General features: G+C 42.6%; 1 protein-coding gene across 3 annotated transcripts in view; it reads left to right on the top strand.

Moving 5' to 3' along the window:
* SYNE1 (spectrin repeat containing nuclear envelope protein 1) overlaps positions 1-12044 on the top strand; it is a 2173401-nt gene that overhangs the window by 1260888 nt on the left and 900469 nt on the right. For all 3 annotated transcript variants that reach the window (XM_044089035.1, XM_044089189.1, XM_044089105.1), the window contains one exon: positions 10916-11070. In XM_044089035.1, the coding sequence (XP_043944970.1) occupies positions 10916-11070 (155 nt within the window). The remainder of the gene's footprint in view (positions 1-10915; positions 11071-12044) is intronic.

The raw sequence follows: 12044 nt of genomic DNA, 5'->3' as shown, positions 1-12044 counted from the left end.
TCCCCACTGTACTGACAGATAGAAGCAGCTCCTAAATGCTTTATCCAATGCATCAGTCCTATAAAATTATCAGTGACTGTGAGGTATGATGCCAGTTACTGTCACTAGGGGTAAAATGTAATTATCAGCCATGGGAAGGGTAAGGTCAGTCTGACACCAAATGGAATATGTTAATTCAAGCACCAAAAGGAAATTGGCTAGCCTTAAGATGGCCCACAAGGTCAGGTAGCCTAATACTTAACATTATCTCACTGACAGCAGCCAGAAAGAAAGTGTACCTTGCTGCTGTAGCAGCTTTGAAAGGTGTAATGTATTATTTGCAGTAACAACCAAAAAAGAAGTGTAGCAACATAAAATTTATAACAGCTTTTGCAGATGCTTTGTCTTCCTGCTATTGCTCTGTTGGTAAATGCTGTTTTATACTCTACAATGACTTTCATATGCCAGAAGAGTCTTAACAAAAAAAATTTTTCTCCCAGTTTTGGAAATTTATAATGATTCACCAAGTACTACAGTTACATTTCAATTTTGTTTATTTTATTGGTATGTCAATCTCTGTAATTTGATACAGCAGATTTCACAGACTTTTTAACTGTGAGATTACCTGAGGTCTTATATTCATGCTTCCTAGAACCAGAAGAATACCCTTAAGTCAGGTGGGTAGCTAAAGAGAAGCTAACAAGTGTGACAGACTGTACCTACAGCTTATTTATTATGTGATGTGAAATAGTGAAGCAGACAAATACCAGAATTCTCATCATCTGAGTACTGGATACTTTGGCTGATTTCCCTCCAAGATCACTGTTGCAGTATCCTGCCAAGGGTAACCGTACGTCTGGCCAGCATACCAAAGTGTGGGCCCTTCCATGCACTGCATGTCTGATGTGTGACTTAAGCTGAAAGGAGGAAGGTACATAAGGGGCATGTGCATGTGAGAATCTCACAACTTCTTTGCCACCAGTCTGAATGCAGAAGTCAGTCTTCAGTCTGTTGGTCATATGTCTCAGAGCTGATTACCCAGCCATTTGTTCAGATAACTACCCCACTGGGGACCATTCCTTCTCTTTAATTTTGTGATACCCAGAAAAGGGAAATGTGATTGTAGGAGACAGATTCCCCATATGGACCATCAATAAATTTTTTTTTTTTTTTCATTTTGCTTGGGATCAGAGAATAATCATAGGGAATGTTCAATTTATCATTCATTCATCTCTAAGATCCTATGTAGCTGTCTGTCGTCATCAGCTTATTTCGAACACCAATATTTTAACCTCCTTCCCAACGGCACAGTGTTGGCTGAGTTTTTCTGCCCTGATGTCTAGCCACAGCACAAGAAGAAGTCTATGAAATTTAAGTCTGAGACTTCAGTTGTCCAGCCCCTACTGGACTTTTCTGTTGTGTCTGATGGTGAAACCTGGGGTTATCCAGTTCCAACAACTACCCCCACTATTTTGACCCCTTTAGAGGTCAGTATAGGGCAGGCCACTCACAAGTCTGCTGGGGCTGATCAAATATTTGTTGATGATGAGAAGGAGGAACCTAAGCTATTTATTTCAGAAGGGCTGGGAGTTATTCCTCATATCCTTGTCCATGAGGAAGTACTGGGTTCTTTGACTGTAGTATACCAGGTCTCTGACCCTCCAGGATTTATGTGGACTGATGTCTCCACTAAAAAGAAACAATAGACTAAACTTGTCTCTCCTTTGGTAATAGAACCCAAAAAGGAATGGGAGGATCATATGCAGGGACTCTTTAAAGCTCCCATGTCTCTGAAGCCCCCAAAGCTTTCAGGTACTTTCTGCTGTTGAGACCCCTTTTTCCACTACTCCTTTAAAAAGACACAGGGATTCTTCTTCTGAAGATGAGGAGTTGACTCTGATAAAGAATCTTTTGCATATTCTTATCAAATTCCTTATCTTTAGGCTGTGGCCTCTGATGAAGAGGGTATATATAGTCAAAATGATGCATCAATTCCAATGATAAAGTTCTAATATGTCTGATGCACAAACAATGTACTATGCCTTAATTCATATGGAGACTCCCGAGTCTTCTGCTCTTCCACCAGTTCTGGAAGCTCTTTTGGATACTTTTGTTTCTGCTTTGCAGCATCCTGAATCTCAGGCTCCTACTCTTAAGAAATCTGATAGGTTTATTAAGGTTCCAGATGATCAGAAATTCCATTATAGCAACCCTTCTCATCATTCTGTTATTTGTCTTTCTGCAGACAAGTCTTCTAAGTTACTTTCTTCCTGTAAAGTCTTCGGTAAAGACAAAGATAGCAGAGGGATGGCTAGATATGGCAAAAAAGGTGTATATTTCTGCTATCTCGGCCATTAGCTCTATTAATTATCAGATTCACAGAAAGAGATATGTGCTATCTCTTTGCTGTAATATTGGGGATGTCTTAAGCGATATGCCTCATTCTGACAATAAGTCCTCAGCCTTAGCCTTGCTTAGTTCTGTTTCTCAGGTAGCAAGGCAATCTATCAAGTGCATCGGTGATGCTGCTAATGCTACTCCCAGGGTGGCTGCATCTGGGTCAGTAATTTGTAGGTATTCTTGGCTTAGACTCAAGTCCTTTCCTGAACATGTCAAGCTGTTGTGTTCTGTCTGCATTCTCAGAATTTGTTTTGCTTTACTGCCGCATGCCTATTGTTTTACAGGACAAGGCAAAGTGATGGAAGACTTGAAACACATTTTCATTTCCCTTGCACCCTAAGTATCAGAGGAATTATCCTTACACAGCAGGTCCTTTTGTCAGGAGGCAACAGAGACAGCCTCAAAATAATCAACATCACTCAAAGAATAGTTTTCTAGAGAAAAGAGGGCAGGATTCTAAAGGTCAGAAGCCTTCCTTTCCTGACAAACCCACCTGTCTGTGAGTATTTTCCTTCTCTTCCCTTTGGCCATATTCTTCTTTCTAATGAGAGTGTCTCTGTCCTTTCTAGTTTGGCAGCAAACCACCACAGACAAGTGGGTTCTCTACATTTAGAAAAAGGATACAGGATGTCATGGAAGAATCGTTCCCCTTTTGCAGGCATTATTCAACCTCCCCTCCTGCAAACCAGATGTCTCTGTTTCCTCCACTCCTTCAAGACCTTATGGTTAACTCTTCAGCCAGTTCCTCCCTCCCAAGTGGACAGGGTTTTCTATTTTTGGGTATTTCTTGTCCCCCCAGAAATATGGTTCCTGGAGAACAATCCCAGATATTTATTTTCTCAACATCCTCCTGCTGGCTTCCAGTTTCAAGGTGTTAACACTTCAGACCTTGTTTCTCATCCTACTCTCTCAAGCCTTTCTGGTCCTCCTGGATTGGAAGGATGAATGTGTTCACATTCCACTTATCCTCTTGTCAGGAAGTTTTTGATGTGCTCTTTGTCTTCATCTTATTTTCAGTTCTTTGCTTTCCCCTTTGGTCTTTCTATGGCTCCAGTGGTATTTACCAAATGCCTAGCTCCTGTCATAGCATTTTACAGACTTCATGGCATTCAAATATTACTTAGGTTCTTAGGTGAGTACTAGGCTGTCTGCCCAAAGGCATTTATAAGCCTAGCCAGAATGTGTTGGCTTTCGCCGTCCCCTTAGATTAGATCCCTGTGCCTCTGTCCAGCAGAGCCACTGAAGTGATCCCCGAGGTAAACTTTCTGTTTCCCATCCACTCGTCAAGGTTTCTTTTGAAGAATGTTGGCGAGGAGCTCTGCCTAATGTAGCTTGGGATCTTGTCCCAAAGCATGAGAAGTCTCTGGGACGGGAATCAATCCCTCCAGCACATCCTATTTATTGTTGTGGTGAGGTTTAGATCCCTAGAGTGTGTGGCTTGAGGGGATAAGGTTTTCTTTAGGTGGAGCATGTCCATCAATTCTGCATTGGACATGGCCTTGTATGTCAGGCAGAGATCACCTCTGAGTAGGCGGTATGCAACCGACTACAACTGGAGTTTCTTCAGTCGAGCTGCATAGGGCATCTGTTTGACGCTAGTGATCCTCTTGGTGAGGTACTTCTGTGGTCTTTTCAGCTGTTGCAGGTGTCTTGTAAGGTACATCCCAAATGGGGCGTTGTACTCTAAGATGGGTCTGATGATTGATGAGTAGAGGGGCACAATGACTTCTTTTGATCTGGATGCGAACCCTTTTGTGATTAGGTGGGCCATGTAGAAGGATTTTCTAACCACTTTGGCAATGTGATTATCAAAGGTGAGATTACTATCTACTTGGGTCCCCAGATCCCTTATTACATCTTCCATATTTAGGGGACTACCACCTATGTGGTAGCTTGTGGGTACTTTGTTTTTCCAAAGGGGATGACTATGCACTTTTTGGCATTTAGCTTGAGGCCATGATTTTGACACCAGGTATCCGTCTCAGTGAGACCATTTTGGAGGATGTCTGTGTCAGCCAGAGAGTCAATTATAGCCCCTAGTTTGCAGTCATCTGCGAACTTGGTCAACCATAGTCCTCCTGTGCTTGCCTGTACCTCTGAGAAGTATATAGCAAACAGGAGGGGTCCTAGGACTGAGCCCTGGGGAACACCACTTGTAACCGGTTTAGAGACGGACCTAGCTTCCACAACTCTCACCATGTGGGTTCTGTCCATGAGCCAGTTGGCAACCCATCTTGTAATGTAGGGGTTTGTCTATAATACCAGAATGGGGAATGGTGTTGAAGGCCTTAGCGAGGTCTAGGTAGGTTGTGTGTACACCTTTCCCTCATCTATAGCCTTGGTAACTGTCTCAAAGAAGTCCACCAGGTTTAAGAGGCATGATTTTCCCTTAACATAGCCAGACTGGGTAGGGTCCAGTGTTTGGATGTTCCCAATGTCTCTGTTAATGAGTTCCATGATGATGCACTCCATAGCCTTGCAGACCAAGCTAGTCAGGCTTATAGGGTGATAATTCCTGGGGTCTGTTGTGGCTCCACTTTTGTGGAGCAGAAAAACCGTTGCTGTGTGCCACTCTATGGGTATGTAGCCTGTGGAGAGGCTGAGCTTGAACAGTGTGTTTAGGTGAGGGGTTAGTTCGTCTTTAAGCTTCTGTAGGACACAGCCTGGGACACCGTACGGTCTCGTTGATGCTGAGTTTTTGGTTTTGGAGAGGGCTGTTTTAACCTGAGTGTCTGTGATTTCAGGGACTCTATATTCTTCTGGTATGGTTATGGGCTCTTTTGGGGATGAGAGGGGGGTGAAGTTTGCGCTTCACCTGTCTGCCAGGATGTTGGTGATATCGGTCGGTTCAGTGAATTTTGTGCCATTCTGCACTAACTCTGAGCAGATCTGAGCATTGCCACTTAGATTCTTGACATAGCTAAAGAATGCCTTGTGGTTATCATTGGAGTCCTTGACAATTTTTCTTTCAAAGCTCGCCTTGGATGATTTTATGAGGGATCGTAGTTTCTTGATGATACTGATCAGGGATGTCTTCCCTTCTTGGGATTTTACTCTTTTCTGTACTAGTTTCCTCCTTCTATTGTATAGATTTTTTATGGCAGGAGTCCACAAGACTGGTTTCCTTTTCTTGGAGAAGTGAGTCTTGGTTTTGCTTGGGATGGCACGATCCATGCATTCTTGTAGCTGCCCGTAGAATGCATTAGTAAAGGATTTTGCAGCTTGGACAGTGTTATCCTTCAGCATGGGGGCTTTGAAACTTTCCAGCTCTGTCTTAAGTAACGTGAAGTTTGCTTTTGAAAAGTTTTTCATGGTGGCTTTCTTGTCCGGGGGAGGGGACGGAATATGGATATCCAAAGTGATTTGTTTATGGTCAGATCTAACCAGCGAGGGGTTGACCTCTGGTGTGGAACACCAGTTGCCCATGTTTTTGATGACCAGGTCCAATATGTTGCCACCTCTGGTGGGAGTGTTGACCAGTTGAACCAGGGCGTTTGAGTTTATAAATTCTAGGAAAAGTTGGGCAAGGGAGTTAGGACTTGAGTAGTTCTCCCAGTTAATGTTTGCATAATTGAAATCACCCAATATTAGGGTGTTCGGTAGGACTTTTATGTTCCCCAGTGTTTCCAGAAGCATGGAATGGGGGTCCTAGGACATGGTGGGTGATCTGTAGCAAGCTACAATTTGAATTGCAGTTTTGCCCATTGTTAGTTGCATGTGGATGATCTTTGAGGCATCGTGCTGCTCCACTAACCTGGAGGTGTGAGTATCCTTGATGAATATGGATACGCCCCGCCTTTTGTATTTCGGTCTGGGTTCTGTGGCCGAAATGTATGGTATGAGTTGTAGCCTGGTAGTGCTGGGGTGCTCTCTGGAGCCTTAAACCAGGTTTCTGTTACTGCACATATATTGATTTTCTCCATACTGAGGAGTGCCTCGAGTGTGTGCATTTTGAGGTTTAGATTTCTGGCATTGAGTAGCATTACCCTCAGTTTTTTGTTACTTGTGCTATATACGGTGGTGGGTTTGTCTTTTGAGCCTTGCCTAAAAAAGGCACTATGAGGGTGGCAAGAGCCTTGGCAAGTATTTGAGACCCTAAGGGTGACAGGTGCAAGCCATCTCTTGTGAAGCAGCGTGGCTTGTCGAGCATGTCATCCCAGGTGGACAGACACTGGATGCCCTTTGAATGACACCAGAAACAGCCAATTGTTGAAATTGAGAATTTTTTCTTTATACCGTGGTATCATTCTTGGTGAGGGCAGGATGCTACTCAAGGTCAGGGTCATACCAGTCTGGGCTACATGATCAGAGAGCTCTTCCATGTCTCTTTTCATGTAGTCCAGGGAGGTACAGCTCAGGTCATTCACACCAACATGGACAATGACAGAGTCATATTTGTACTTGTTCTGGAGTGACCTGAGTGCTTGTGTTATGTGGCGGATCCTGGCACCCAACAGGCAGCTAACAGTAACCTTCTCCTTATTCAGCCTAGTGAGTGGGATGTCAGTGTGCCTAACTATAGAGTCACCTATTACTAGTATGTTGGGTATGTTATTTTGCCTTAAGGGCTGTTATTGCATGGCACACTGGTTTTGTGAAGTATGTGTTTCATGGTTTGTGTTGGGGGTGGAGGTTGCTTGGATGTTTGCTTTGGAGGTCTCTGTTGGTTTTGCAGATTTTTAGATTTTAAGAGCTCCTTTATCTGGATGACCTTTTGATTCAGTCTCCTACTCCACTTCTTGTTCAAAAGGACTTGGAGTTCACTGTATGTGTCCTTCACAGTCTTGGGTTCACTCGAAACCTAAATAAATGGGTTCTGAAACCTGTCAGGATCAGATTTTCTTGACTTCCACAATTCACACTCTTTCTATGACAGCTTTCCTTCCTAAGGTCAAGGTTCTGTCTCTAACAAACTTCTTTCAGAGCCTTTGTCTACTACAAATGACCTTTCCAAGAGGGATTTTAAGAGTTTGGGGTTCATGGCATCCACTATTGTTATGATTCTGTCTGCCAGGCTTCATATAAGGTAATTGCAGTGATATCACAAGGCCATTTGGCTCCCACATTGCCATCCATCAGGCTTCCATATTCCTCTCTTGTTTTGCCTAAGGAAGGAGTTTCTGTGATGAATGAACCAAGACTCCCATTTCTTATTCCTCTTCCCACCTAGGAGCTATATATACACATCTCAGACTTGACTTAGAGGGCTTGTGCCAATGATATCAGGGTTCAGGGGGGTTGGTCTCCTCAACCTCAAACACATCACGTTGAGGGCCTTGATTCTGACTGTTCGATCCCTGCATTATCTCTGGTCTCCAGGATCCCTCAGGAGTATTCACAGACATCAGCACTGTTACATGAAACAACAAACAATGTGGACAAAGTCCTATCACATTTGCAAACTCACTCAGCATGGGAATTTGCCATCTAACGCAATTTATTCTTCAGGTAGTCAAGATTCCTTTAGACAGAAACACTGGCCAGAGGCATGGTAGGTCCAACTAGCTCCCAGTGCTGGTCCCACAAACTAGTGCCCCATTCCCTCACTCACCTCTTTAAGTTTTGAGGGTTTTCTACAGAACTACACTACCCAATCCACATGCAACAAAACCCAGCTCTTCAAGTGAAGAGCAGAAAAAAACTGAAATGCATGAGGCAACCACCCTTCCTGGTCCTGTTTTGGTGTCACACCCTCATTCCTGCCCCTTTCTCAGCTGTGCGGCAATTTATAAAAATAAAGTCCACAATTTGGTACCTGGAGCATCAGGTGCCACTTCTGTGCCCTACCCAGAACCATCCTTCCTCACATTTTACTGGGGGGGGGGGGCAAATATTTATTGTTATTATAAACTGTAGCAAACTGCTTGCTACATTTGTAACAAGCACTTACTATAGTTTATACTCAGCATGGAGCACTACAGTGTTGTAGCACTGCTGCACTTAGAACTGGCCACAAATGTAATACCAGCTTTTAAACGCTGGAGCTCAGTAAAAGTGATCAGGATCAACCTTAGATGGCCAATCACAACCCAAACACTTTGAACCCAAGGCAGTTGCCCCCTTTGCCCCACCCTAGCTATGCTACTAATTGTGGCAGACACCTTGGGCAGATCCAGGGCAGATTCTCAGGAATGGATGTGACACAGGGGTGATCTTCCTGGACATTGTTCATCAGTGGGGTATTTCTCAAATATATCTATTTGCCTCCCAGGGGTATTTCTCAAATAGATCACTTTGCCTCCCCATAGAGCAGACAACTTTGCAAGTTTTGGTCAAGGGTGCCAAACCCACTGGCATGGAAAACAGACAGCATGTCCTTCGATTGGACATGGATGATTCTTTATGCATTTTCCCCTCATCCTCTTCTGCCAAAGGTTCTTTACAAGATTTTGTCAAACATGCCCAAAATCTTGCTGATGATTTCCTTTTGGCCCAGATAGCATTAGTTTTCCCTGCATTTTCATCTGGCCAGGGGCAGTCATCACAGGTCACCTCACACAATGGATTTGGTCACACAAGACAAGGGCTCACTTATACACCATCATCTTCCCACCCTACAGTTGACTCTTTGGGTGATGTGGTTTTATTTCCTTTCAGGCAGGACCTACCACTAGGAAACCTTATGTTTATAAATAGAAAACATTTTCTTTATGGTGCAGGAAACAGAACCAGGACCCCTTTGTTGTGGGTATTCATCTTGTTCTTTAACATCTGTGTGAGTTGCTCAACTCTTGTCTGGCATACTCACCTGTCAAGGCCCATTTGTCTGTGTTTAGCTCCTCCTCTTCCTTCTGGATTTAAGGTCAAGCAGTTTTTGAAAGGCATCCTTCACATTAAGCCTTCAGGAAAGCCTAGCCCTCCATATTGGGACCTGAATTATGTTCTAGAAAAGTTGGCCAAACCAGCTTTTGAATCTGCAGCCAGTTCTTTCGTAATAATTTGCTGTTTGAAAGACAGTGCTGTAGGTACTGACTTCTGCAGAGGGTTTATGAACTGCATGTACTTATGGCATAAGGACAGGGTTTCTCTTAGGAGTAATCTTTCTTTTACAACTAAGGTAGTTAATGACTTGTATTTAAAACAGTCTATCAATCTTCCATAATTTTTCCCTCTTCTCAGACTAGAGCTGAGGGGATTCTTCATTTTTTTATGTGTATTCAGCTCAGGTTTAGCTAGACAAAACTAAAGACATTAGGAAATCTGAGCAACATTTTGTTTATTTTTGCAATAAAAAGCTTGGATATCTAAGGCCACTTCTTTTTGTTATTCTTATAATGTGAAACACTAACTTCTTCTGCTAGAGCCCATTTTATTACATCAGTAGCCTCCTCTGGATTTTTTTTAAGGTCTTAAAAAACAAATTCTATAGAAGCAGTTACGTGGGCTTCTGATTATACTTTTACTAAACACTGTAATTTATAAATGTTTTCTAGGGCCAGAGCAGGTTTTTCCAGGTTCATCCTCCAAGGTATTTTGGACTGTTCCTCAGTTCCATCTTCCTCATCCCTCTCTGTTCAGTAGCTTTAGTACTCTCCCACTTGTAAGCAGCACTACAATAGTGATCTTAGAAGGACATATTACAGTTGTAGAACAACATACTGTAGCAGTATCACTTGTAAGCAACACTACAACAGTGATCTTAGAAGGACATATTACAGTTCTGTAAGAACTTACTGTTACAGTAGATGTCCTAATGATCACTGTTACAATATTCTGTCCCTTCCTCCTTCCTCGTTTGCTTTTTACTCTGACCAAGGGTATCTTTTCTTTTCCTCTTTTCTTGATGGACATTTACATGTGTATATTCTCCTTCTGTTCCATTTTCCCTCCTGGAGCAAGTAAGTTATGAGGCTCTCAAATGCATATGTCCTTTATGTATCTTCTGCCACTGGGCTTAGGTTGGACATCTGACGTGTAGCACTTGGAAAGGCCTAGACTTTGGTATACTGTCCAGATGTATGTCTACCCATGGCAGGCTGTCCCACTTGTAAGGAATACTGCTACAGTGATCAGTAGGACATCTACCATTATGGTAAGTTCTAATACAACTGTAATTTTTTCAGGCTTTGACAACTGTGATTCTCGGAGCTGATATCCTGGGGAGAAACACATACCAGTTCCGTAGGCAGAACTTGGTGTTAAAAGGCAGTCATTAATGTTTTTATTTATGTTTAGTTGCATATTCTTTATTCCTTACCATACTGTGTTCATTTCTTAGTTAAACTGTCAAAGGCAAATCCAGAGAGTGTGTGTGTGTGTGTGTGTATTGTTTGTGTGTGTGTACATTTTTTAGTGTTTTTGTATATATGAATGCATGTGCACATGCCTCTGTGTGTGTGTGTGTGTGTGTGTGTGTGTGTGTGTGTGTGTGTGTGTGTGTGTGTGTGTGTATGCGTGTGTGTTTGTATGTGTACATTTTTAGTGCTTTTGTATATATGAGTGCACGTGCACATGCCTGTGTGTGTATAATATTCTTTTCCTCATTTTTATTACAGTTTTACAGTGATATTAAAATAACTTTTGTTTTAATTTTTAGCATCTGATGCTGAAGTTTAGCAGTATGGCCTCTGATTTGGATCGTCTTAATGAAATGGGTTACCGATTACCTTTGAATGATAAAGAAATCAAATGTATGCAGAATCTGAACAGGAGATGGGCAGTTGCCTCTGCTCAGACCACAGAGAGATTTAGGTAGGAACAACAAAATTTTATATTCATCTGTGATCAAGTCATATTTACTAAATGTTAGCTGGGAAATTAATAGTATTATATTACATGAGTGTGATGGCAGAAATAAATCGTTCTGCTTTGCCTCCTTTTCCCTCTCCATTTCTCTGCCTGTCCCATGTGCTCTTTAATGTCTTTTTGGATTCTTTCTCATCATCAGCTATTTTGGTATTGCATTCCATAGGCTCAGAACCTTCTCATTGAAGAAGTGCTTCTGCAGAGAAAGGAGTGTTTGGTTCCTTTCATCTGCTATCTGTGTTTCCTCTCTCCCTCCATATCTTCATGTTCAAGGTAACCTATTTTTTAATTGGCCAGTGCAATCTTATGCATCCATAGCATGAACCCCATTCCTTCTAGTCTCTATTAAGAAGCACCAAGACGAGCTCCAGTCCCTCTGTTCTTTGACTGTACCCTTACGCCTCAGTCTTGAGCAACCTTTTGGTGGCTTTCTGAAGGATTCCTTCCTGCAATCTGATAACCGTCTTGACCTCCAGTACTACACGCATTACAAAAGATGAGACCTCACCTGAACATGTCAGAGAGGAGCATTTTTTTTCTTTTTTTGCTTCAGGATTATGTCCCCTCATAGGTACACACTAGCATTATGTTTCTTGCTGTCATGGTCTTCCTACTCTAATTCTGGTGGTCCATCAATATTCTTTTCCTACTGTGTTACCAGCAGTTCCTCCCGAGCTGATTTTATACCAGAGTCATTGTGATTATGTGCAGTACTTGACATCTGTCTGCCATGAATGTCAGCTCGTAACTTTTTGCCCACTTCTGCAGCCTTTGCATGTCCTTTCTTAGTCTCTCAGTCTGCTATAACCATGTATGCCAAGTTGTTAAATCTCGCCGTTTATTCTCACTGATGGGTTCAGAGCCGATCCTCAGCTCTGACACAGCCGATAGCAAGCTCAAGGTTTGCCAGTAGCTCGAGA

This window comes from Protopterus annectens, chromosome 1.part0, assembly GCF_019279795.1.
Source record: "Protopterus annectens isolate FY-2018-M chromosome 1.part0, PAN1.0, whole genome shotgun sequence".
NCBI lineage: Eukaryota > Metazoa > Chordata > Ceratodontiformes > Protopteridae > Protopterus > Protopterus annectens.
This window is presented reverse-complemented; position numbering and strand designations above follow the sequence as displayed.